The sequence below is a fragment of the Babylonia areolata genome, chromosome 12 (genome assembly GCF_041734735.1).
Source record: "Babylonia areolata isolate BAREFJ2019XMU chromosome 12, ASM4173473v1, whole genome shotgun sequence".
NCBI classification, from domain to species: Eukaryota; Metazoa; Mollusca; class Gastropoda; order Neogastropoda; family Buccinidae; genus Babylonia; species Babylonia areolata.
This window is the reverse complement of record NC_134887.1, coordinates 31,745,982-31,769,134: the sequence shown is the minus strand read 5'-3', so window position 1 is coordinate 31,769,134 and position 23,153 is coordinate 31,745,982. Positions and strand designations below refer to the sequence as shown.

Below are 23,153 nucleotides of genomic sequence, written 5' to 3'. Positions count from 1 at the left end.
ATGTTGATGACCACGACAACGATGATGATGTTGATGACCACGACAACGATGATGATGTTGATGACCACGACGACGATGTTGATGGCGGATACAAAAACTTGACATGACGTGACAGCAGATTCAGTGTCATTGCATCGTTGTTGTTCTTGATCAATACGAATGACGATGATGATGACGACAACGACAATGATGATGATGTTGATGACGATGATAAAGGCGATGATGATAATGACAGGTACACATCGAACGTAAACGAGTGGATAGATGTAGTAGTAGAGGTTGTTCTTTTGTGTTTGTTCTTGTTGATGACGAAGCATGTGATGTTTGCTTACTCCACCGCCCCCCCCCCCCCCTCCGACCCCCAACGCCCCCCCTCACCCCCCACCTAACCCCTGACATCCCTCCTTCGACCCCTCCCCTAAATTATCTGAGGTAACTTTTCCACGGGGAAACAAAAGTAGGTATCATGAGTAGAAAGATGATCAAGCGGAATGTCTGTCGAGGACTGTGGAATCCATATATTAAAAAAAAAAAACAACAAAAACCCGAAAATAAAAGAAAAAAAAAACCCGAAAAAAACAACAACAAAAAAACAAAACAAAACAAAACAAAAAAAACCAAAAAAAAAACCAAAACAACAACAAGAAGCAAACACGCAAACAACAAATAAAAAGCAACAAATACCACAACCTCCACCCATCCCGACAAAAAAACACCAAAAAAAAACCCAAATAAAAAGCAACAAATAAATGAAACACCCTCCTCCCCCCTTCCCCCTCGCCCTCCTTTCTCCCCCCCCCTCACCCCTGACCCTCCCCCCCCAAAAAAAAAGAAGAAGAAAAAGAAAATACTAAAAAGCAAACAAATAAACAAAAGAACCCTCGATCTTCCCAACGAATGATAACAACAACAACAACAACAACAACAACAACTCAATAAAAAAGCAACAAATGAACAAAACAACCCCCTCCCAACAGGACTGAAAAACAACAACAACAACAACAAGAAAACAAATAAATAGTAACAAATACACAAAAACAACCCCCCTCCCAACAAAATACAGATAAAAAGCAACAACTAACCAGGACAACCCCCCTCTCAAAACAAAACCAAAGTCAAACAGAAACAACAACAACAACAAAAAACCAACCACACACACACACACACACACACACACGAATTATACAAAGAAATTAGAATAGAATAGGATAGAATTCATACAAAAAAATTCAAAATTACATTCCAAATATTATTAAACCCAGTCAGCTAATACTGGAAGACAAACTGTTTGGGAAATTTGACAGTAACTACTGTGAAAAACGCCATCGCGTGCAGGAGTGATTCATTTAATGTCCTGTTCAATATTTATCTGTTTTGTTTTGCTTTTTTTGTGCGTGGTATCATGTAACTTTGCACGCGTGTCTTATAAAAAACCTTGTTCAGGTTTAATTGACATTAAAATTGATTCTGATTCTGATTCAGATTCTGATTCACACAGGAAATGATTTGCTTCTTCACTTGCAGCTTCTGGAGTGCCCGATCACCCTGGGCGAGTTTACCGACCTGCCCGTTCTCCACTCGCCCTTCTTCAGCCGGGGCCTGAAGCTGGCTCAGCACTACGGGAGCCGGCTGAGCACCCAGAGCGGAGCCGTCAGCCTGACCCTTCGTACCCCGGGCCCCCTCCCCCCTCTCACCCACACGCTGCAGGCCAAGGCCCGCGGTGGCAGCAGGATGATGATGATGACGTATCAGCAGCACCAGCACCAGCACGCGCTGGAAGGGAGGGTAATGGTGAGGGTGGTAGGTCACAACGTCATCTTCACCGTGGCGCCCCCTAGGAAGGGACGCTACTACTTCAGCGTCTTCGTCAAAGACGACCGGCTCTGCTCCTCCTCTTCCGACTCGGACTCTCCTTCTTCCTCTTCTTCTCCTTCTTCTCCTCCGCTGTCTGCCTGTGCCTGCTCCTTTCAGATTCAGTGCAAGGAGGGGAGGGCGGCGTTGCGCGGTCCCTTTCCTAGGGCGGCCCACTTCGGGCCCACGCCTCAAGCCGCCTCCTTCGGGCTCCGGCCTCTGACGCACATCGACCCCGTGGTGACGTACTCCTACGATGACGTCAGCTTCTGCTTCCAGCTGCCCCGTGACGTCAGGCTGCGCTACGTCCTGCGCTTCCACGGGCAAGGGGTGGAGGCGGTGGAGGAGGCGGACCTCCACAGGCACGTCTTTCTCAGGCACCGCGACGAGCGCAGCGCCACCTTGCTGGTCAGGTGCCCGCACGTGGGTCGGTACGTGCTGCTGCTGTACGGGGAGAGGGCCGACTCCTTGGAGGAGCCTAGCGGCGGTGGAGGAGGAGGAGGAGGAGGAGGAGGAGGTCCAGACAGTGCCGACCCCTTGTCGTCTTACGACTGTCTCTTCAGGTGAGTTTGGTTGGGGGTGAACTTGGACTTGGACTGTATTGTGGTGTATTGTATTGTATTGTATTGTATTGTGGTGTATTGTATTGTATAGTATTGTATTGTGGTGTATTGTATTGTTCTTTTTGAGGTGAACTGGACTTTATTGTATTGTATTACTCTTTTTTTTTTTTCTTCTTTTTTTTCCTTTTTTTGGTGAGAGCGCGTCGCTACACTGAGAGCGCCACCCATTTTGGGGGTATTTTTTTCCTGCATGCAGTTGTTTTTTTGTTTTTTTTGTTTTTTCCCAATATTTTTTTTTTTTCCTATCGAAGTGGATTTTTTTTTTTTTTTTTTTTTTTTTTACAGAATTTTCCCTTTTGGTGGGGTGGGGGTGGGGTGAACTCTACTGTATTGTATTGTGTCGTGTTGTATTTTGTTACTCTTTTTTGTTGTTGTTGTTGTTGTCACAACAGATTTCTCTGTATGATATTCGGGCTGCTCTCTACATAGGGAGAACGCGTGCGCCACCCATTATTTGGGGGAGGGGAGGGTATTTTTTCCCTGCCTGCAGTTCTTTTTCCTATCGAAGTGGATTTTTTTCTACAGATTTTTGCCAGGGACAACCCTTTTATTGCCGTGGGCTCTTTTACGTGCGCTAAGTGCATGCTGCACACGGGACCTTGGTTTATCTTCTCATCCGAATGACTAGCGTCCAGACCACCACTCAAGGTCTGGTGGAGGGGGAGAAAATACTGGCGACTGTGCCGGGATTCGAACCAGTGCGTTCAGATTCTCTTGCTTCCTAGGCGGACGCGTTACTACTGAGTCATCTCTCCACATTGACTGTTTCAGTTTTCAAGTGATGATGATGACGACGAAGACGCTGATGATGATGATGATAATAGTAATGATGATGATGGTAATGGTGATGATGACGACGACGATGTTCAGTTCAGTTCAGTTCAGTTCAGTTACTCAAGAAGGCGTCGCCGCGTTCGGACTTATCCATACACGCTACACCACATCTGTTTGGCAGGTGCCTGATCAGCAGCATGGCCAAACGCACTGAGCCAGGCCTTGAGAATGATGAAGATAATATTGATGATGAAAAGGAGGAGGAGCAGAAGAACAAGGTTCATTCGGATGAGACGATAAACCGAGGTCCCGTGTGCAGCATGCACTTAGCGCACGTAAAAGAACCCACGGCAATAAAAGGGTTGTTCCTGGAAAAATTCTGTAGAAAAATCAACTTGGATAGGAAAAACAAATCAAACTGCACGCAGGAAAAAATACAAAAAAAATGGGTGGCGCTGTAGTAGCGACGTGCTCTTCCCGGGGGAGAACAGCCCGAATTTCACACAGACAAATCTGTTGTGATAAAAAGAAATACAAATACAAATTCATTCATTCAATTCATTCGTATGTTCGTTCCTTCCTTCTTTTCCTCACTCATGCATTCATTCATACATTCACTCACTGATTCATCAATTTATTTAATCATTCATTCATTCATTCATCCAGTCAGTCATATATTCATGTTCGAATCTCTCTCTCTCTCTCTCTCTCTCTCTCTCACCCTCTCCACAGGTACCTGATCGAGTGCAAACACGGCGCCTCCCACAAGTCCCCGCTGCCTAGGGCCTGTCACCGCTGGACCCACAGTCACCTCCTGGAGCCCCTCACGGGGGACCTGCCGGCCAACTCGCCCGTCACCTTCAGGGTTCGAACCCCGCTCGCCACAGAGGTGGCGCTGCTGCTGGGGGAGGAGGGAAAGGAAACGGGGGTGTGGGTTCCCTTGAGGAGATGCGCCCAGGACCCGTGCGTGTGGGAGGTATCGGTTGTTGTTCCTGGCAGCCGCGGTAGCAACAGCACTGGCAGCTCTGGTGGTGGTGGTGGTGGTGGTGGCGGCGTGGTCAAGTTGTACGCTAAGGTGAGCAACCAAGAGGCTTCGTCTTCGTCTTCGTCATCGTCATCGTCGTCGTCGTCGTCGTTTTCTTGTGCAGGGAGATTTTCTCCGTTGCTGGAATATCGCGTAGTTGCAGGAAATGTGTCAGTCGGGGAATAGTAGTAAAGGAGATCGGGGATGGGGAGGTGGGGGGTGGGGGGAGGTTGGGGAGGGTGGGGGGTGGGAGAACAGTTGTGCTGTGTGAGGGGTGCAGACAGTGTAAAAAAGGAAAGCATCGAACTCCAACCTTCTCTCCCCCCCCCCAAACCGAACTACCAAACCCCTCTTTGAGGAGGTACACACGGATCAAGTGTTGACAGTTTCTCTTCGGTACACGCCGCACACGGTGGAGCGAGCGCTGGCCTCGTGGTCATGCGGCCGGCGTAGCGACTGCGAAGAGAGTGCTTACTGGTTCGAGTCCCATCAACGGATCTGGATTTCTACTTACCCCTCAACACCAGCCCGCCCCCCCTGCCCCCCCCCCCCCCCCCCCCCCCAACACACACACACCCTCATCCCGCCCGTCCACTCCACTACCTACGCCTTGAGTACTGGTGGTCTGGGTGCTAGTCTTTTCGAAGAAGACGATAAACCCGTGTACAGCATGCACTTAGCGCACGTAAAAGAACCCACGGCAGTAAAAGAAAAGGTTGTCCCTGGCAAATTGTGCAGAACAAAAAAAAAAAATGCGCAGAAAAATCCACTTTGATAGGAAGACAAATACACAAGCAGACCAAAAAAAAAAACAAAAAAGAAAAAAAAAAATGGATGGCGCTGTACTGTGGCAACGCGCTCTCCCTGTGGAGAGCTGCCAGAATTTCACGCAGACAAATCTGTTGTAACAAACAGTAACACAGTGCAATACAGTACACTGCAGCGCAAGTGCATTACAGTACGATACGATACGATACATTGCAACACACCACCACACCACACCACACCACACCACACCACCACACCACACCACACCACTGAGAAAGTTAGCAACCAAGCACCAAACGGTATCCATGTATTATCAGCTGAACGATTGTTGTGCTGACAATTCCTAGTTCAACACGAACAAATCATACAACCGAAGTTGGCCATCAAGGAAATACACTCCAGCAACCGGCGATGCCACACCAATGCCACACGCGCCACTCTTTGTTCTAGACAGGGAGAGGAAAAGCAGCAACAAGGATATAACAACAAATACAATACGATGATGTTTATAACAACAAAAGTTGAGGCGTCTAACTTCTTCTTCGTTCGTGGGCTGCAACTTCCACGTTCACTAATATGTACACGAGTGGGCAGTTACGTGTATGACCGTTTTTACACCGCCATGTAGGCAGCCATACTCCGTTCTCGGGGGCCGGTGTGCATGCTCAGTGGGCATTTTTTTTGTTTCCATAACCCACCGAACGCTGACATGGATTACACTAGTATCTTTTACCTGCGTATTTGATCTTCTGCTTGCGTATACACACGGATGGGGGTTCAGGCACTAGCAGGTCGTCACATATGTTGAGGTCGGAAAAATCTCCTCCCTTTACACATCATGTGCCGTTACCGAGATTCGAACCCGGGACCTTCAGATTGAAAGTCCAACGCTTTAACCATTTGGCTGTTGCGCCCGTTGAGGCGTCTAACAATATCACACATGAAGGTTAAAGATCCCACAGCCTTTAACACGGACCATTGGGGCAGTAAATTCATATCCTCTGTGTCCAGAACTCGGCATTCGAATGAAGGCGGGGGCCCAGTCCTCTCCTCCCCCAGTCAACAAAAGTGAAGTATGGAAAAATCGGAGTAAAGTGCCTTACGCAAGGACACAACACCATGCCGAAACGGGGGCCTCCAATAATGGGAAGGCGGAAATGGCAGACAATAGTGATGAGAGAAAAAAAAAAAACGGGAAAAAACAAAGAGAGCAACAGAAAAGAGGAAATTTCTAGCACAGCCTTGCCTTGCCTTGCTGTTTGTTCCTTGGAATCTGAAGAGCTACAGTCAAACAACTACCGAGGGGTCTAACCCACACACACACACACACACACACACAAATGGTGGGGGGTGTGATGTGGAGGAGCTTTTGTTTTACCACATTGCTGCAATGTTGACCTTCGATATATAATGATGTACATTTGTAAATAACACTGAATCGACGCAGTATAACGTTGAACAGTAGTCTGTTTGTACCTGATCCTTCCTCGATCTCTATTTATTGTCAGTAAATGTGATGAATAGATCTGTGTTACACTTGAACATGAGAGATCAGTGTGTTGAATAAATGTAACTCAGAAACTACGCGTGTGCGTTTCTCTCTCTCTCTCTCTCTCAGTGTGTGTGTGTGTGTGTGTGTGTGTGTGTGTGTGTATGTGAGGGTGTGCGCGCGCGCACGTGTGTATGAGGAGTTCTACCAAGACTTCTAGACTTCAAGAAGGCATTTGAGAATCTGGCTGGGGGTACTATGCGCTACAATGAAACATTAATTTATAACATCAGGCAAAAGCTGATCAAAACCATCCAACAAAATACACAAAAGCGATTACTACGGTACTCAAACAAGGTGCTGTTGGAGAGTGGTTCCATACTCTGATGGAATTCGTCAGGGCTGTCTTCTCTCTCTCACACTTTTCAACGCATTATGACTGACGCACTTGACAGTCAGCACTGGAGGAAGAACTATCACGAACCTTTGCTTTTCAGATGACATCGATGGTCTGAGCAAGAATTTGCCAAGTTTATTAAAAGACTGGATGAAATTTTTACAAAATATGGTACAGAAATCAACGCTAAGATAGCCTGCCAAAAAAACACTATCACTACTGATGTAACTGTCCATTGCCTGAAGCCATAAACTGTTCAACAGTTCACCTATCTAGCATCTATATCCATCTATATCCATCTTGAGCAATGAAGGATTCAAACCAGAAATCCTCTCAAGGGCAGCAATGACAATGGCACTATCCAGATTGAAACTTATATTTAACTTAGGACAACTACATCTCCATTAAATACATCATTAGACTTTTGTGTACACTGGTATATTCCACCTTCATATATATGTGTGTGTGTGTGTGTGTGTGTGTGTGTGCGTGCGTGCGTGCGTGTGTGTGTGTGTATCCATGGATACCTAATGAAACTTTCCAAATATTCTGTGTGAGAAAACGAGAATTATACAAAGCAAACAATATTTGAGACAAAAGCAATAACTGAGGTTGAAAATACAACAGATGATCCCAAAGATACATTGACTGAAGTGAAATGATTTCATGAAAATACAGATATATATATACACACACACTTCTGAAAGAAAAGAAACATAGAAGATTGTGAAATAGATATTCTTATTTAAAAAAAAACACAAGTTCTCAGATGAACAGGTACAATAACTGGAAGGAGACACAACCATCAACACCAGCACATCTTGGAACATGGTCATACCAAAGTAGTTTTTCTTCTTTTTTTCATTACTGACTGCTGTCTGCAGATCTATCTTCTTATGGTCCAGTGTGCTGCTTGATAGCCTGGCGCACTTCTTCATATGTGACGTAACCAGTGTATCCGATGTTTTATATCTGGCTGAAACTGAAAATGGTATCTTGCGACATAACCTCATTTCCATGGCTTAGATTCTTCTTTCTAAATCCGCTGTAAGGGTCCATGTCTGCCATATAGATATGGAGGCAGGGCGGGGGCAGGGGAGTGGGGGCTGGGGGGGGGGGGGGGGGGAGGAACAATTGAAGGCAATGATCAAAGACCACAGGTCATGCCCCATCCATAGAACAGGGATCACTGAATAGACCACATCAGCATGGGGATTACCACATCAACATAACCATTATGCCCGGCAAGTGTCTCAAAATCAGGTCGCCATAGTGACCCACAACAGAGTAGACCCTGCACAGCTGATTCAGCACATTTTGCGCACAGAAAAGGACTCGTGGCGACAAAAAGGGCTGCCTGGCAAGATTCTGCAAAAGAAAGTCACTCTGATTCACTGTGTGAACATTTGTGCTGCTCTTCCCAGGGAGAGAGTGTCGTTACACTGAACTACCACCCACTATAAAAAAAAAAAAAAAAAAAGGTATGATGTAAGTGAATTTGTATTACTGTTGAAGTGGACTTTCCTCCAGATTTTGCCAGGGACAACCCTTCCGTTGCCATGGGTTCCTTTATGTGCATGAAGTGCATGGTACACATGGGACTTTGGTTCATCGTCTCATCCAAATCAGTCAAGGTCCAGTAGACAGGGAAAAAATTCTGGCAAGAGTGGGGGGTTTCAATCCTGCACACTCACATTCTCTCGCATTTCATGCATGTTGAAAACAGACTGCCTTGCTGCAATTCTTTAAAAAAAAAAAAAAAAAAAAAAAAACAAGACAAATAAAATTAAAAGTTTTTTGTTTTATTTTGCATCTTCTTCAACAACTTCCACCGAGCATACACATGACAAAAATTTTAGTATAGCAAATCATTATCACCCATGATCATCCACTTTACATGTTAGTTATCAGTATTGCATTCATTATATAATTCATAATCATATTCAAATCAATGCCAAACCATTCAATATCTCTGTATGTTGCATGTGACAACGGCAGTCGCTTTGTTCTTGTTCTTGTTGCTCATTTTATAATCATATTCAAATCAATGCCAAGCCATTCAATATCTCTGTATGTTGCATGTGACAACGGTAGTCGCTTTGTTCTTGTTCTTGTTGCTCATTTTATAATCATATTCAAATCAATGCCAAGCTATTCAATATCTCTGTATGTTACATGTGACAACGGTAGTCGCTTTGTTCTTGTTCTTGTTGCTCATTTTATAATCATATTCAAATCAATGCCAAGCCATTCAATATCTCTGTATGTTGCATGTGACAACGGTAGTCGCTTTGTTCTTGTTCCTAATTTTATAATCATATTCAAATCAATGCCAAGCCATTCAATATCTCTGTATGTTACGTGTGACAACGGTAGTCGCTTTGTTCTTGTTGCTCATTTTATAATCATATTCAAATCAATGCCAAGCTATTCAATATCTCTGTATGTTGCATGTGACAACGGTAGTCGCTTTGTTCTTGTTGCTAATTTTACAATCATATTCAAATCAATGCCAAGCTATTCAATATCTCTGTATGTTACGAGTGACAACGGTAGTCGCTTTGTTCTTGTTCTTGTTGCTCATTTTATAATCATATTCAAATCAATGCCAAGCCATTCAGTATCTCTGTATGTCACATGTGACAACGGTAGTCAGTTTGTTCTTGTTGCTCATACTGTCAGTGTCACAGTACAGCCGACCCCACAGGGCCATATCAGGACTGTCAAACCATACAAATGCTCAACCACACATCAACAGAAAACTCACATCTACACCCCCCACACACACACCCCTCCCACTAAGACAAAGCCACAAAACAGTCCATGATACAGTATCCCAACCATTTAGCTCCTCATGGCAAATACGACCAGGCCATGCTTACGACGCCAGCCATTCTGCTTAACTTATCATCCCCAGATAACAAAAAAAATTGTAAAAAAAAAAAAAAAAGAGGAAAAAAACAATACTTCAAAGCCAAACCAAATATTAAAAAAATACACCAAAAAAAGACCATACTACAGGCAAATAACACTGCAGAATGGGCAGCTAGTGGAGCAGTGCCCATCCCAGTATTGACATCTCACAACCTAATCACCGGAGCAAAACAGCACAGACAGTAGCAGTGTCACGGCTTGCTTGAGAAAAGAAAGGGGAATGGGCTGGGAAGGCAGAAGGAGGAGACAACAGTGACGAAAGAAAAAAAGACAGAAACAAACAGAGTGGTGGACATGAGGAAATTTCTAGCACAGAATTTCCAGAAGGTGGGGATGCTATTTATACTGAAAGATCCCCGGCAAGGGGAGGGGCAGGGGGTAGGAGGGGGTGATAATTGTTTCCAACGCTCTTCATATCTCTCTCTCTCTCTATATATATATATATATGTGTGTGTGTGTGTGTGTGTGTGTGTGTGTCTTAAACTGCAGGCAAAAGGATCTAAGTTCTACAATCTTTCCAGCTGTGTTCACACACATGTCGATATAAATCTGGAGGAGAAACCTGTCGATTACATTTTTTTTTTTATATCTAAAATTTCTGCATTTTTCTGCATCAACATGACAGGGCAGCCTGCTAAGGCTGGTATCTCTCTAGGGCTGAACAGGTCAAGATGGGCAGTGAAAATGACAATTTCTTTCTTCTTCTTTCTTTTTTTTTTTTTAAGTTGGATGTCTGTGATTTGCATTCACATCAAATCAACTGTAAGCTTGGTCCTCACCCAGTTCAACCATCCATGCACCTGTCACATGACTGCATGTACAAACAGTGCACCTGTGTGTGAATGTAATGTATACGTTGACCTGTGTTTTACTTTTAAACAGACTCTTAAAGACTGTAATTTTGCCATGCAGTTTTACTTCATTTATCAGTTTATGAATGGTTTTGCAAGTGAAAGTTAACTTTTTTTTTCTTTTAAACAATTTCATCACAAACTGGGGAAGGCACAGTAAATTTTGAGTGCCAGCTTATGTCCCTGATGTTGTCTGCTATATGAATGTGAACAGTGATTTTTTTCCCCCCAATTATTTATAAAATTATCTTACTTTTCATTTAAACTTAGGAGGGAGATATCCCTGCTGTGCTTCATCACTGACAGAAATGGTGTGTAGAGTTTTGTTTCAATAATACTGACAGCCAAATTTTAAAACATTTTAACAAACCAAGGTCATTTATAAGTCTTTTAAGGACTTTACCTAAATTAAGGGTATGTTGCTGATTAATTTCTCCTTTTGTATGTATACATACATATATTTATTATATACCTATGTGTGAGGAAAGGTATTTTGAAAGTCTTGGTCTTTGTATGTACGTATGGAAGGAAAGATGCCTAAATCCTTGCTTGTCTTCATTATTATTCAACGCTTGAAATCTCCACACTCATTTAAAGGCCCAGTGCAGGTGAGGTGTAAACGATGCTGCCGTCCGCAGACCCCGTGGAGTACACCGGCACCAGATACGTCATCTCCCACAGATCCAGAGTCTGCACCGGAATCTCCTGCACCCCAGTGTCGGTGGCGGCGGCAGCACTGGAGGTGGCGCCCTCCCCACTCTGTACCTTTTGCTTGTTCGCGCCGTGCTTCCGCTTCTTGTGGCTGTTCAGACTACTGACAAAGGAAAACTTCTTATTGCAGACATCGCACTGGAAGCGTTTCTCGCCCGTGTGCTTCGTCATATGCTTGTTAAGGTAGTCCTTGCGGGCGAAGGCGGAGGGGCACTCAGTGCAGATAAAAGGCCGCTCACCCGTGTGGCTGTACATGTGGTGCTTCAGGCTCTGCGCTTTGACGAAGCCCCGCCCGCACCGCTCGCAGCGGAAGGGGTGCTCCATCTCCCCGTGGCGAGATCGCCGATGGTTGTTCAGCTGAGAGTTCGTGCGGAACGAGCGGTCGCACTGGTCGCAGCTGAGCGGCTTCTCATTCTTGTGCCTCAGAATGTGGGCCTTGAGAGCCTGGGGGTTCATGCGCACGCCGCAGAACTCGCACTGCTGGGTGGAGAGTCTCCAGTGGCTTTTCTTCATGTGGGTCTTCATGTCCTTGTTGGCACTGCAATGGAAGCTGCACAGCTTGCACTGCAGAGCGCCGTTCCCAGGGTGCTTCTTGGCCTTGTGACGCCGGAGGCTTCTCTCCAGGATGAACCCCAGTCCGCAGAGGTCACACACCACGAACTGGCCCTGGTTGGCGTGACATCTCCGGTGCGCCGAAAGCGAGGCCTTCTGCTGGTAGCTTTTCCCACAGTCCGTGCAAACAAAGGGCCCGGCTTTACTGTCCTGGCCGAGGCCTTTGCCACCAGACTTGTCCTTGCCTTGTTCGGAATCATCTGTGTGTGACAGCTCGGGCGACTCAACCTCTTCCTCACTCATCACTAGGGTGTCGGTCAGCTGATCCTCTGTGCTCACAGATGCTTCATCAAGTTTCTCTCTGGTTCCAGCCTCAGCACAGTGCTGTTCCAGAGGAAAGTCTGTGTCAGTGTTCCCTTCACTGGACTTCTGGTCGTTGACATCTGCCAGACTGACTGCTGATGATGCATACCATTTCACATCGCTACCTTTTTCATATGCCATGTGGTATCCAACCCTTTCAGTGTGAATGTGTTCTTGTCTCTTGATGACGGCACGTCTCTCCCCCACAGCGTTTCCACCGTTTTTCTTAATCAACGCATCACATCTCACAAGGCTGACTTCCAGGCGTTTATCAAACTGATACTGGCCCCTAAATGATGGAAAACTTTGGACGGGTTTTTCATTGTCTGGCTCATGTTTGAGAGCAGAAGCGAGTTTGATGAGCTGTTTCTTTGGTGACTGCTTCCCTCTTGAACCTTGACCATTCGTGGCACACACATTCTTCTTTTCCGTTCCACAAACAAAGGAGGGGTCAGTTTTGGGAATCAAAACCCGACCAAATCTGCTTCGTTTTACCTCTGTGGAGCAAGCCTCAAAGGAATCCGCCACTTGATCAGCAGTGTTTTCAGTCTTACATGAAGCAGGGTGGTGCAAAATGGTTTCGGGTTGCTCGTTTTCCAAGGGCATCATCACATTACTTATGCAACTGACATTCACATCTCCCTGACCAGGATCGTTCTTCAGACTGCCGACTTGCAGTGTGTTCACCAGATCTCGGCCATTCTCGAACTCTGCCCTTCCATCATTCGCCCCGTGGCCTTCATGTTGTGAAGAAACGTGCACGTCCTGTCCCACACCTTGCTTCCTCAGGCTTTTCTTTTCTTCTAACTCCAGGAAGGTCTCCAGAGACTGGGGATGATACGGTGCACAGGCAGACACCTGCTCTGCCAGAGCTGCAGCTTGCTGCTGAACAGGCGAGTCTTGCTGCTGAGGCACAGCCAGATGAACCGCTTGGTGCACGAGTGTTGGGGTTTGTGGCAGACTTCCTGCTTGTGGCACCATCTGAAAAGACGGAGCTGGCTGAAACTGTGGATCTTCAGCCACAGCTTCAGTTCCACCCATCGACACAAGCGCAGCCCGTGCGCGCTGCAAAGACGAAACTCCTGGCTGCTCAGCTGGATCCTCCTTCAGGAACCCAGAGTGAGGAAGCAGCGGATTTTCTGGCACAAACACGGCCTGAGGGGTGTGTTGCAGAGACAGCAGGTGTCCCTGCTCCGAAGGCGAGTCTTCCTGGAACGGTTTGCTTTCCTGAGCACCTGGCAACAGCGGATCCTGCTCTTCGACAAACGCGGCCTGTGGATGGGGTCCCTGCTGAGGGGCCTCACCCTCCACAAAGGGCTTGCCTTCCTCAGGGGGCAGGCCTCCATGCACCAGCAGCCTCTCCACCTGCTGCAATGGCTCGTCCAGCGACAGCAGCTGCTGAAAGACATCCTGCGGCAGGAGCAGCCCTTCCTCCTGGGCTGGACCCTGGGCCAAGGTGTCACCGTCCATGGGGTGCAGCTGGAGGGTCTGTGCTGCTGGGGGCCCTGGGTTCAGAACCAGGGAAGGCACATGCACAGTGTTACAGCTGGTGCACAGCATCATCAGCAGGGAGTTACACTGGTGGCATTTGAAGTTGTAGCACTCTCTCTGCTCTCTCCCCTCCGTGTGGCCTTGGTAGCTGAAGCAAAATCATTTGAAAATGCATCATGCCTGCGCTGAGCGTAAAGGACAAGGATAGTTTTAAATGTGAACATGTCTGTCACAAGCATGCCCTATGGTGTAAAACACATGGATAGTTTTGTTGTAAACATGTCTGTCATAATAATGCATGCCCAATGCTGTAAAACACATGGATAGTTTTGTTGTAAACATGTCTGTCATAATAATGCATGCCCTATGCTGTAAAACACATGGATAGTTTTGTTGCAAACATGTCTGTCATAATAATGCATGTCCTGTGCTGTAAAACACATAGTTTTATTGCAAACTTGTCTGTCATACCATGATATGCATGCCTATGCTGGAAAACACCTGGATAGTTTTGTTGTAAACATGTCTGTCATAAGCATGTCCTATGCTGTAAAACACATGGATAGTTTTGTTGGAAACATGTCTGTCGTAAGCATGCCCTATGGTGTAAAACACATGGATAGTTTTGTTGTAAACATGTCTGTCATAATAATGCATGCCCTATGCTGTAAAACACATGGATAGTTTTGTTGCAAACATGTCTGTCATAATAATGCATGTCCTGTGCTGTAAAACACATAGTTTTATTGCAAACTTGTCTGTCATACCATGATATGCATACCTATGCTGGAAAACACCTGGATAGTTTTGTTGTAAACATGTCTGTCATAAGCATGTCCTATGCTGTAAAACACATGGATAGTTTTGTTGGAAACATGTCTGTCGTAAGCATGCCCTATGGTGTAAAACACATGGATAGTTTTGTTGTAAACATGTCTGTCATAATAATGCATGCCCAATGCTGTAAAACACATGGATAGTTTTGTTGTAAACATGTCTGTCATAAGCATGCCCTATGCTGTAAAACACATGGATAATTTTGCTGTAAACATGTCTGTCATAATAATGCATGCCCTATGGTGTAAAACACATAGTTTTGTTGCAAACTTGTCTGTCATACCATGATATGCATGCCTATGCTGGAAAACACCTGGATAGTTTTGTTGTAAACATGTCTGTCATAAGCATGCCATATGCTGTAAAACACATGGATAATTTTGTTGTTTATATGTCTGTCATAATAATGCATGCCCTATGGTGTAAAACACATAGTTTTGTTGTAAACTTGTCTCTCATGCCATGATATGCATGCCTATGCTGGAAAACACCTGGATAGTTTTGCTGTAAACATGTCTGTCATAAGCATGCCCTATGCTGTAAAACACATGGATAGTTTTGTTGTAAACATGTCTGTCATATGCATGCCCAATGCTGCAGAACACATGGATAGTTTTAAATGTAAACATGTCTGTCATATGCATGCCCTGTAAACATGTCTGTCATTATATGCATACCCAATGCTGATAAACACATAGATAGTTTTGTTGCAATCATCATGTCTGTCACATGCAGTGCATGTCTCGGCCGTAAACAAGTAGATATTTGTTTTGTTGTAAACATTCAAGGTCATACCTCAAACACCAAATTAAAACTTACTGTGTTGACTTGTATTAATTTTTACAAGGTATCCATTTATCTTATGTCAAGCAATAGTAGCCAATGCTCAACATCCACAGTAAACTGCGCTGATTTTCAAGACATAGACTCCTTGAGTCATTCATGATCTGTTGGCTGGCCATTTCAAACAACTTGCTCTTTTCCTTTTGTCAGGCACAGAGACGTCTTCACCTTCTCCACTAACTCGTGCTAGATAAAATTCTATTTTTTTTAGGGTGAACTGATTTCAAGGCACAAAGTTTATTTCATGTACCCACTGGCCGCACTGAAGCATTACAGACATGCACCTTTTACATGTACACACCATACAGAGTGGACTCAGAAAAAAAAAAGAAGAAAAAAAAAAAGCCCACTAGAGCAAACACAATCCGCAACAAGATCCGGATTTTTAACACCAACGTGAAGTCGGTTCTACTCTATGGCTCAGAGACGTGGAGAGTGACAAAGACCAGCACCCACAAGCTTCAGACATTCACCAACAGATGTCTAAGAAACATCCTGAACATCAGATGGCCAGAGGTTGTCTCCAATGAAGAACTTTGGAACATGACAAAACAGGCCCCACTGGAGACGGAAATCAAGAAACGGAAATGGGGATGGATAGGCCATACACTACGCAAGCCTGCAACAAACATCTCAAGACAGGCTCTTGATTGGAACCCACAGGGGAAAAGGAAAGTTGGCCGTCCGAAGCAGACCTGGCGGAGAAGCATTGAGGCAGAGACAAGGGCGGCCGGAATGACGTGGGCCGAACTGAAGAGGACCAGCCAGAGCCGGGTGCGTTGGAGGAGTGTTGTTGCGGCCCTATGTTCCCCAAGGAATCAAGAGGAATAAGTAAGTAAGTAAGAGCAAACACAAATTGCCAAGTCATGTTTCACACTTAGCAATGCCAACAGACAAAATCTTTTCCCCTGAATTCATGTGAGAGAGCGAACAAAGTGTTCCTGTACAAAGTCGCACAATGCTCGTGCATGCACAAGAATGCAAAAGAGCACGACACTGCGAGAGGAGTGAGTCAAGACAAGACACTGGAAGCGAACGGATGAATAATCAAAGAGAGCAACTCAACTGCACATCTCTGTGTGTTATTTCTCTAGCACCACATGCCAACATTACACTCAATGACTGAGAAGGGGGAAAAAAAAAAAAAAGCAAAAGCAAAAAAAAAAAAAAAAAAAAAAAAAAAAAAAAAAGCATAATAATGTGAAAAATAGTCTCTCAGTTTTATTTATCCTTTTATGGAATATTTCTCCCTCTCCACTGAGCTTTATTTAAAAACTGCACACACAAGGAGGAAAAGAAATGTAAGGTCTAACAAACAGATATATATATATATATATATATATAATTTTATATATATCTTTTTGGTAGAGTGTGTTTGTGTATGTGTCTCTGTGTGTGTCTGTGTATTTATTTGTGACACAAATTATGCAGTTAAATTCAGTCTCACTTCTGGCTTAAAGTTAAACTGTGGCATATCGTGCAAGGAATTCCAACTTTGTTATTCGGATGAGATGATAAACTGAGGAACTGCATACAGCAAAGAACTTAGTACACATACAAGAACCCATGGCAACAAAACGGTTGTCCTTGGCAAAATTCTGTTGAAAAATCCACTGTGATAACTGATAGTAAAACAAGTACAAAAAGTGGGGGGAAAAAAAAGAAGAAAAAAAAGGGGTGTGTCATTACACTGTCAGTGTAACTGTGGTGATGTGCTTTCCCCAGGCAGAGCAGACTGATTTTCACACAGAGAAAATATATTGTCATAAGTGAAAAACGTAACAGAACAGTATACAATTCAACACAAAACAGTATAGACTATAGTCCAGCCAAGTCAGTATCATAACAGTCCAAAACCCAGTTTTATCTCCCATGTGGCAAACTATGCCAGCAGCTCAGCCATGTAAATTGGATTTCGACAAAAAAAAAAAAAAAAAAAAAAGCACCAAGAGTGGACAAAAAAAAATTTTTTCCTTCTTAAATTCTTGTTAAGAATTCTGCAGCAAAACAATACTAGACCTGTGTACTTACAGAGCCACCAGAAACCTTGCAATGTCTTCATCTGTAGCAAGGTTCTCGGCCAGACCAACAGCACGCCAGCTGGGAAAGGAGCTGTGCTCAAACGTCCTCTGTTGCACCTCCGACGCCATGGCTCCAACTCTCCCACAGCTATCAGCCACTCAATGAATCCCTGAGGCCTTGTTGCAGCATAAGGGAGCTCAGCCTGCAAGAAATCCACAAATTAGCTACGTACCCTGTCATTATTATCATTATCATTATTGTTAATAAGTTATCATCCACTATGATTATCATATATATACCCTTAGTCAGGTACCAAGCTCTAACTTAGTCTAAGTCCTTTACCAACACTGCACTTGCAGCATTTGCACAATGGGATGCCTGCCCAGGCAGAGCCAACTGACAGCTGCCTTCAGATGATCATCATTCGTTTCCTGAGTCATTCATTCAGACTTCAGTCATGCACATCCACACATGTACTGGGTATAGGTTTTGTATCGATCATCAGTAATTGACACATACAATTTTGAAATGACACATCGATGTGGCAGCCGGTCAGTCACTTGACTTTTTATTTTTTTGTTGTAAAATTGGTCATGCAAAAACTCAAAAGGACTTTTGCAGATTTCTCTTATTCTCCTGCAAAACAATTGCAATTTGACTTTTGTAGTTTCAGACTATAACATAATTTATCTTCACTGTTGTTGCTCTGCACTTTGACACCTAGCAGACGACCATTATGAAAAAAAAAAAATCAAAACTTGTATTCAGCCACCAAACGAAATGAGATATGTTTACATAAAGGCTTTTGTATTATCTGCGGCAGAATGCATTGCCAATTTTGCTTTTGGCTTTCCCACCAGTCTCCTCAATTTAAATTGAGAATGGCTTCAATATATGCAGAACAGTTTGCCATAAGAAATCATCTGCGTCATTGAACATTCCTCAGAAAGGAGCTACCTAGTGGTATCGAAAACGATTGAATCAGTGTTAAAACAGCTGCAGTCTCTTCCATTCTGCACACGTCTGGACAGTCTGACTCTGAGAAATTTCTTCAACACTCTTGGGGAACTTGCAAGTAGGCCTATATTTCATTGATGCTATGCAAGAGCGTGTCTATTTAAAGTAAATTTGAGATCCGATAAAGATATACGTACAAGAACGCTTACGTGTATCACCTTTTTTCTTTTGTCATTTGAGCAGCCATAATTGATTTTCAAGGTATGTTTGTGTTTCCATGACCCAACATACAAGTACTGATACAGATTATAATAACAATGATAATAATAATAATATAATAATGGATACTTATTAAGTTATTTATATACCACACTATCCAGAAATCTGCTCTACGTGCTTTACAAAAACACTTTTGTTCACTTCACATAACACATTACATCAATATTACTATACACACACCAAAATGTGACTACACACACACACACACACACACACACAATGCATACATACATTTTAACATACATGTGTACCTAACAGCTACCATTAACACACACACACTGTTATCTGTTTTAAGGGAATTTCATCTTTTTTTCTTGTGCATACAGAAGTAAACAGTTCTGCACCTTATCATTATACTGGCATGTTACTTAAGGACATTTTTAGGTACACTTTGCAATTGTGAATATTTGGAATTCCACAGAGGAAAGTGGTTTCCTATAACAATGGTATTTGACCAACTCAAGTGATAGTTACACTACACTGTACTGTAGGTCTTTACACTGTAGATCTGATGTCATCCAGTTGTACTGCTTTGTTTTTGTTTCTACTTTTTCTTTTAAATCAACGGGACTATAATGTTAACGTTCAGTGATTTACTATCCAGAGCAGTCTGAGTGAGCATGTCAGTGTTACACAGCATTCAGAATAATGTTGTATTTTCCTTGTTCATCATAGCACAGCAAACATTAGCATATAGTCTCTCTCTCTCTCTACACACACACACACACATGCATGCACATGGGGTTTAGGGTGACTGAAGGCGGGAAAGAGGGTACTTTTTCCTGACCCATTAATTTTCAAAATGACCTATTCAGGCTATTGATTTTTGGGGTGAACTGGTCGAAGGGCCCAAGGTGTCCTGAACCAAACTTGAACTGCATGAATAATAATTAATACTAATAACAATAATCATAATAAAATAAATAATACATACATGTGCAAGGAACTTAGGAAGAGAAGAGGAATTGGTAAGAGATCAGGATGATGAAAGATTTTTTATATTGAGATGAATTCCTTACTGATGTATGCAGACCAGTCCCCCCCCCCCCCCCCCCCCCCCCCCCCCCCCCAAAAAAAAGAACACACACAGTATAAGTATACTATACATAATATCTTATATCATGTTTACTAAATAATCAGTCAATGGCATTCATGACTTATGAACTATGAAGGCCATATAAATTATAATACATTAATTATTTAATATATAACATTTCCATACCAAATGACTGGAAGATGGCTGAGGTAGCAGCTATTTACAAGAAAGGGTCAAAACAAGAACCAGGTAATTATAGACCAGTGAGCCTAATGTGTATAGTATGTTAAGATTTTAGAATCTTTTATTGGAGACGAGATGCAATGATTTCGCATATGAAAGTAAATAACCGTTATGTAGAATATCAGCATGGCTTTAGACAGAATAGATCATGCATAACGCAACTATTAGAAGTAATTGAAGATCTGACTAAAATGACAGATAGCGGTAAAGCTATTGACATAATTTATTTAGACTTCAAAAAAGCATTCGATTCTGTCCCACATGAAAGACTATTATTAAAATTAGCCTCAAATTGTATTACTGGTAATTTACTAAACTGGACAAGAAGCTTCTCAAAAGGTAGAACACAAACAGTTAAGATAGAACAAGAAAAGTCAACTTGTGCAAACATAATTAGTGGTATTCCACAAGGCAGTATTCTTGGACCAGTACTTTTCACAATATATATATATATATATATATATATATATATATATATATATATATATATAAACGACCTTCCTGATTGTATACAAAGTATGTGTAAATTTTTTGTAGATGACACTAAAATTTATGGTGATGCACACAACAATCTCATGTTACAAACTGATTTATATACACTACAAGAATGGTCTGACAAATGGAACCTTTATTTTAATGTTTCAAAGTGTAAAGTAACGCACATAACATATGGAAAAAAAAGTCCAAATAATTATCATATGAAAATATAAAACATGACACAGAATATTGAGAAATGCCATAGTGAGAAAGACCTAGGAATAATGTTTGACAATAAACTATCATATAGCTACACATACTGATATTATAAATAAAGCCAATCAAATGATTGGTGTAATTAAGAGAACCTTCAATTACTTAGATATAGATATATTTCTCAATCTATATAAAGCATTAGTTAGATCGCATGTATAGTATGGTAATATTGTGTGGCACCCATACCTTAAGAGACAATCTATAGCAATAGAAAGGGTCCAAAGAAGAGCAACGAAATTATTAAAAGAATGCAAGAATATGAATTATCAAGAAAGACTTACAATAGTTACAACTTACATACTTAAATCTATACTCACTAAAAGGTAAAAGAGTAAGAGGAGATTTGATTGAAACTTATAAGATATTAAATAACATAAATGCAAGACATATCTTTAGAATGTCAGACTAAGATAGTACAAGGAACTCTCTCTGCTGTGCCTCAAACACCCTGGACCTGGCATGGACTCACTGCAAATTGAAAAGTTTGCAATCTGTGTGAAACTGAATGTAGATGCCCCGATCACAGTCTTGGAAGGTGTCAATCAGCATGGCAGAGAAGAGAATGGTGAACAGTGGGTGCCATAACGCAGCCATGCTTCACTCCATTTAACAAAGGGAACGGATCCAACATGTCAGTATTTTCCTGTACTCTCGCCTGCATGCCATCGTGGAATGACGAAATCAGCTGGATAACTACTACATCAAAAATACCAGCTTCAAATAACTCCACGATTGACTTCACTCATTATTCTAAATAATGAAACCAATACTTCTTTATGTTTAAACAGGATATTCTGATTCCGACTGAATAGTTCTCATTGAATGGAATTATAATAGGAGAGCTCTGCTAAACTGGTACAGGCTACTTTTTACAAACTAATTTGGTGATACATGTACATCGTGACACACATTAAAGAGCCAGGAACTGCTCTTCGATTACGGATTAGTTCGAGGAGCACATCTGATATTGCCTACCAGTAACGGAAATTAGGTGTCGATGTAAACGTCACAGAGCGAAAATGGTGGTTGACAAAACCAGAGGAAGAATATCCATTTAATATGTTGTCACACTTTTGAACAGTCGTCCATTGGCCCGGGACGGAAGTCACCGTATGAGAACCAACAAATTTGGTAATCTGACATTTGGAGAATAATTCATTTTCAAAAATAGTTATTAGTTTAATTCTGTATAGCACTAATGAACTCTTTTGAATGAGTTCTACTGTTCAAATAATGAATAACATTTTTTGTCCGATTTCCTTTTTTGTGTAGCTTTTTCAAATGAACCAGTCGAAACTGTTGCTTTCGAAGTAGATCCTTATTTAGGTTAACTGCAAATGGCAATTTGATGGGAAAGGTGGGGGAGCGAAAACATCCTTCAGTTTTCAACAAAACGATCTTGCTCCCTTTCCACTCTTTCTGAAACCCTCTTGGTAGAATGAGTAGACGACTGGGGTGTCCATCTAACGAACTTGGAGAAGACGATTATAAGAGAGGTTGATGAATGAATAAAGCGTAAATGAAGCGTCGAACTTCGACCAAAGTCTGTAACAGGACGTGTTGTGAGATCAAAGAAGGGACTGTTATTGACCTTAGTTCAAAGCTTGTTTTTGTCCCGAACCTGCTACTACTAGCCTACTGCTACTACTACTAAGAAAGAACGCGCAGGTGTTAAAACTGAGACAGTGGATCACTGAACAATGCTTACCTTAGCACAATATGTACACACACACACACGTATATATATATATATATATATATATATATATATATATATATATATATATATATATATATATATATATATATATATATGCTTAACTTCAAATAATATGCACACACACACACACACACACACACAATTATATGTTATTGCATGGTAATTTAAGTGTGTCGACGTGAGAGAGGATAATATCATGGTATGTATGTACATGTTAGAGTGGATATCTTTACATAAATCTATCACAGGACAACACTTTTGTCGCCAATGCTTCTTTTTCAGTGCGCTCAGTGCACACGGGGCCTCCGTTTATTGTCACATGTAAATGACTAGACGCTAAGTTTGATTTTCCAGTTAAACTTGGGAGAAGGGGCGCAGAAGTCGAGCCTGCCAAAACCCTCACAGCGGACACTCAGTTTGGGCAGATAAACGTCATAACCATTCTGTCACCTTCCTCTGCGAAGAAAATCATCATACCGTATTTAATGAAAACTGGAAGAAAAAAAGTTGTCATGCTTCTACTACCATTTTTCATGTCCATACCATTTTTCAAATGTGCTTAGTTGCCAGTGAAGTTTACATCGTCGGTCAACATTGTTTCAAATTTCAAGGTTATTACATTGAGTTGTGTGTTT

The 23,153-nt window shown here is 42.6% G+C and overlaps 2 protein-coding genes across 3 annotated transcripts in view; one reads left to right on the top strand and one right to left on the bottom strand.

Moving 5' to 3' along the window:
* LOC143288530 (uncharacterized) overlaps positions 1–4,804 on the top strand; it is a 129,283-nt gene extending 124,479 nt beyond the window's left edge. For both annotated transcript variants that reach the window (XM_076597117.1, XM_076597116.1), the window contains exons 11-12: positions 1,525–2,414; positions 3,981–4,804. In XM_076597117.1, coding sequence (XP_076453232.1) covers positions 1,525–2,414; positions 3,981–4,458 — 1,368 coding nt within the window. In that variant the 3' untranslated portion in view covers positions 4,459–4,804. The remainder of the gene's footprint in view (positions 1–1,524; positions 2,415–3,980) is intronic.
* A 5,113-nt stretch (positions 4,805–9,917) lies between these two features.
* On the bottom strand, positions 9,918–21,900 carry LOC143288529 (uncharacterized). The gene is made up of 3 exons (XM_076597115.1): positions 21,774–21,900; positions 17,540–17,732; positions 9,918–13,976 (listed from the first exon to the last, which is right to left on the bottom strand). The coding sequence occupies exons 2-3, from the start codon at positions 17,656–17,658 to the stop codon at positions 11,303–11,305; spliced, it is 2,793 nt and encodes a 930-aa protein (XP_076453230.1). The 5' UTR covers positions 17,659–17,732; positions 21,774–21,900; the 3' UTR covers positions 9,918–11,302.
* Between the last annotated feature and the right edge of the window lie 1,253 nt (positions 21,901–23,153).

Bases quoted from the DNA above. Each gene is read 5' to 3' on its own strand.
- LOC143288529 (XM_076597115.1), bottom strand. From the start codon at position 17,658: ATGGCGTCGGAGGTGCAACAGAGGACGTTTGAGCACAGCTCCTTTCCC. The intron at 13,977-17,539 runs GTAAGTACACAG...ATTTTGCTTCAG, and splicing joins GCAAGGTTTCTGGTGGCTCT to CTACCAAGGCCACACGGAGG.